At 60.6% G+C, this 3,529-nt stretch overlaps 1 protein-coding gene across 1 annotated transcript; it reads left to right on the top strand.

The window, feature by feature from the left end:
- Positions 1-1,833: 1,833 nt before the first annotated feature.
- On the top strand, positions 1,834-3,223 carry NGA_2007510 (beta-lactamase domain protein; the record flags this gene model as incomplete). The annotated part of the gene is made up of 1 exon (XM_005854565.1): positions 1,834-3,223. A coding segment is annotated over exon 1 (1,322 nt), but the record flags the coding sequence as incomplete, so codon positions are not given.
- Between the last annotated feature and the right edge of the window lie 306 nt (positions 3,224-3,529).

Genomic DNA, 3,529 nt, shown 5'->3' with positions numbered 1-3,529 from the left:
GCAGTCCAGGCAGGTGGCCGTCTCGAAGGACCCGTGGCACTGCAGCAGCCGGTCGGACGACATGCCCGCCACCCGCTCCAGGGACTGGAAAGGAAGGAAGTAAGGGAGGGAGGGAGGGAAGGAGGGAGGGAGGGCAAGATCGAGGATGAGATTGACGCGAACGGGTGTCGCGGAGGGACGCGTGAGGGGCCCCATGACACGAGAGGCAGAGGGAGCGAGGGAAAAGCGAGGCACGAAGGGCAGGCAGGGAGGGGGGAAAGGGCATACATCGATGTTCTGCGTGTAGCACCGCAACAACTTGGAACGGGCCTCCAGACGGGTGAGGAATCGGTGGGAGAGGGACGGTCGGTAATTTCCGGGCAGCAGTTCGCGGGCAAACTGGTAGAAAGGCACCGGGTTGGACTGGAAAAAAGCCATGTCGAACATGCTCTGTGGGTCCGGCAGGTTGTACTCGGCGAGGCGGGCGTAGATCCCTTTCTCGCTCCTAAAGTCCGGGATCCCGCACGCCACACTCAGGCCGGCCCCGGTCAGGACCAAGATACGTCGGGAACGGGCAATGAGTCCGACCACATCGTCCAGCGTGTTCACGTGCTGGAGTTTCTTCCGGTAGGAGAGGGCGTCCCGCAACACGAGGCGGCGTATCAGCGTCCATTGCGTCTCCTGAGACATGACGGAGAGTGGCATGCTCAGGGTCAGGCCGGCCTCGTCAAGCAGCGAGAGGAGGAGAAGGGAAGGGTCCAAGCCTCGAAGCCTCTGCATCAGGATCCAGTGATCTACTCCGTCCGTGCGCGGGGCTTGAGGACTGTTGAAGTGCGTTTGTTGTGACTTTCTTTCATCAGACACCTGGGCTTCCGTCTGCCGCGGCGAGGGCGACCGGGGCGGCTCCATTGCCGGGGTGGTCACTGGGGAAGGAGCAATGGGTACATCCCCACCGACGCCAGCTTGCTCTTCTAGCACGTTACTTGTCGACATTGCTGATACACTGCTTCCCATACTGACAGAAAGGTTGCTTTGCCGCCCGCTGGTCTCTGCTTGGATGGGCCGGTCCACCGTGCCTGTTTGTTCGCCATGCTCTTGTGCCACATCTTGCCACGTAGAACTCTCCCCCTCATCCGGGACCATCCCAATGGTCTGCAAGCTTTCGTTGCTGCGATAACTTTCCGTGCTTCTGGCGTCCGACCAAGGTTGAGGGGCAGGGAATGTTTGGGCGGAAGGGGCCTCGCCGTGACTCTTCGCGCAATTTTCGTTTTCGGCGCCCACAGCCACCCCCACCACCTCAGTAGTAAAGCCTGCGTCTTCATTACCCTGACGCGCCCATTTGGAAGGGCTTCCCCCATGTCCTGCGGATTCACCACCGCGTTTCCGCAGGGAAGAATCGAGGGGGTCGGCCATCGCCCCTGGAGCGGGTTGTACGGTGCATGTGAGTGAATATATGGAAATGGAGGGAGCGCGCTTTTCGCTTGGTCATGAGGCACGCCCGAGTTTCATGTGAAACAGACCCGCTACACACCCTGACCAAAATCCCACCGTTCACACGCACCACTGACGCGTCTAATTGCACTATCGACATGATCCGACACGCATGGGAAGCGTGGTCCGGACACGACCCCGGAAAAAGGGAGTGGGCAGGATGTGTCTATGTGGGGGCTCTCTCAAACATTCGGTGACATTAAATGCCCCGACGGTCGCTGTAGAGGCGGGGGGGCGGGGAGTGATTGCCTCCCTCCCCGGAACACCACATTGGGTACTAGAAGGTTGGATCCCTGCTTGTTTGGCTTGTGGACATGGTGTCTCTTACTCATTTTCCTCCGAAAACCGCACTCGTGGTTTTCGCAGGGTTATTTGCGCGTCCTATGGCTTAGTAGACATCCTTTCGCAACCTCCTGCCTAAGCCTGAAGTCATGAGGGGTTCCCTTCCACCTTCACCTTGTCCAGCTGTTGTACGCGATGTGGAGGACATCGTTGCAATGCCACTCGTGTCAGACACGCAACATTTTGGGAGCGTGGCCATCCTGGACAGCTGCACCGGGTGTACGACCTGCCGAGTCCTGGCGCCTGACATCTTCCTGGAGGCACGGCGGACCTCGCGTGACCCCACCATCTTCACAGAAGTGGCAGGCAGGCCGCTTCGGTCGATGGAAGAAGCGGAACAAGTGCGAGAGGCGGTCATGGCTTGCCCCGTGCATGCGGTCAAGTGGGTAAAGCGGCCCAAGGCCTTGAAAGCGCGACCGTTGACGGAAGTGTATCCGAAGCTCCTGGATGAAAACGTATACGTTGGAGGGCCCCCATCCAAGAAACTTTTCGGTGGAGCCTCGTACCTGATTGTGGGACAGGGCAATAAGCGGGGTAGGAACATATTGGTGGATACCCCCGACCCGGAGGAGGCCCTTGTGGACCGGGTGCGGGCCCTGGGAGGGTTGGACTACATTATTTTCACGCACATTGACCACGTAAGCCTCCATCGGGCCTGGAAAGAGGCATTTCCCAACGTCCAGCGGGTGATGCATGCCGACGATTTTAATGACGACACGCAGGACTTTGAAATCAAGCTGCAGGGCGGGAAGACCGCGCGGACTGCCGACGGAGGTATCCACGACGCGGCGCCGCCCTTAGTCTGTTCCTTGCCCGGGTGGGAGGACGAGCTGGAGCTGATCCATGGGCCGGGGCACACGCCGGGCTCCATCTACGTCCTTTACAAGGAGAAGTTCCTCTGCACGGGGGACTCCCTCCATTACTCGCGGGCGGTAGGCCACCTGGTCGGCTTCCGCCTTCAGTGCTGGGAGTCATGGTCCCGGCAGCAGACGTCTTGGCGCCGTCTGCTCCGTCACTCCAGTGCCTTTTCCTGGGTCTTACCCGGTCATGGAGAGCCCCACCGGTTCCCGACTCCAGGGGAGGCGCGCGAAAGCTTGGCCGCGGCCATCCAATGGGCCTTGGGCTTCCCCGACGGCCGGACCCCATCCAGGCGCTTTCGTCTGTGGGCGACGACGCGGGTGACCAGTCGACGGAAATGGCTGCGTTGGCTCGCGGACAATCTGGTCCTACCCCCAGGCTCCAGGCTGGCGATCCCATGTTACGCCGGGCCGGCGGGGGCTGTGTTAGAGGGGGGGGGAGGCCCAGGCTCGGGGCTAGGCGCGATGTTGCAGTCGCTGTGTAAGATAGATAGAGGCACAGGGGTTGCGCTTGGGCTTACTTCTTTTGTGTTGGGTGTGGTAGTGGGGGTTGGGTGGGCGGAAGGGGGGCGGAGAGGAGCGAGGCTCAATCGTGGTTAGCGATGGTGAGGGTGGTCTGGGTGAGAGCGAGGGCCGGGCGCCCAGGCATTATGCGTGGAGGGGCGCGAGGGGAGCGAGGTGTGCGAAGAGAAATGAAGGAGTGGTTGAAGGGTACGGCGCGGTGCTTCTTGGAAGACAGATCGGCAAGGGAAGGACTTGCCGAGAAAAAGTACGCAATGCGCGGATTGAGGGTAAAAAGGACGCGAACGCGTCGATCTCCTTCAGAGGGGTGGCCCGTTTCGTTCGCAACGTTAAGTCTT

The sequence above is a fragment of the Nannochloropsis gaditana genome, assembly GCF_000240725.1.
Source record: "Nannochloropsis gaditana CCMP526 unplaced genomic scaffold scaffold463, whole genome shotgun sequence".
Taxonomy (NCBI): Eukaryota; class Eustigmatophyceae; order Eustigmatales; family Monodopsidaceae; genus Microchloropsis; species Microchloropsis gaditana.
This window is presented reverse-complemented; position numbering and strand designations above follow the sequence as displayed.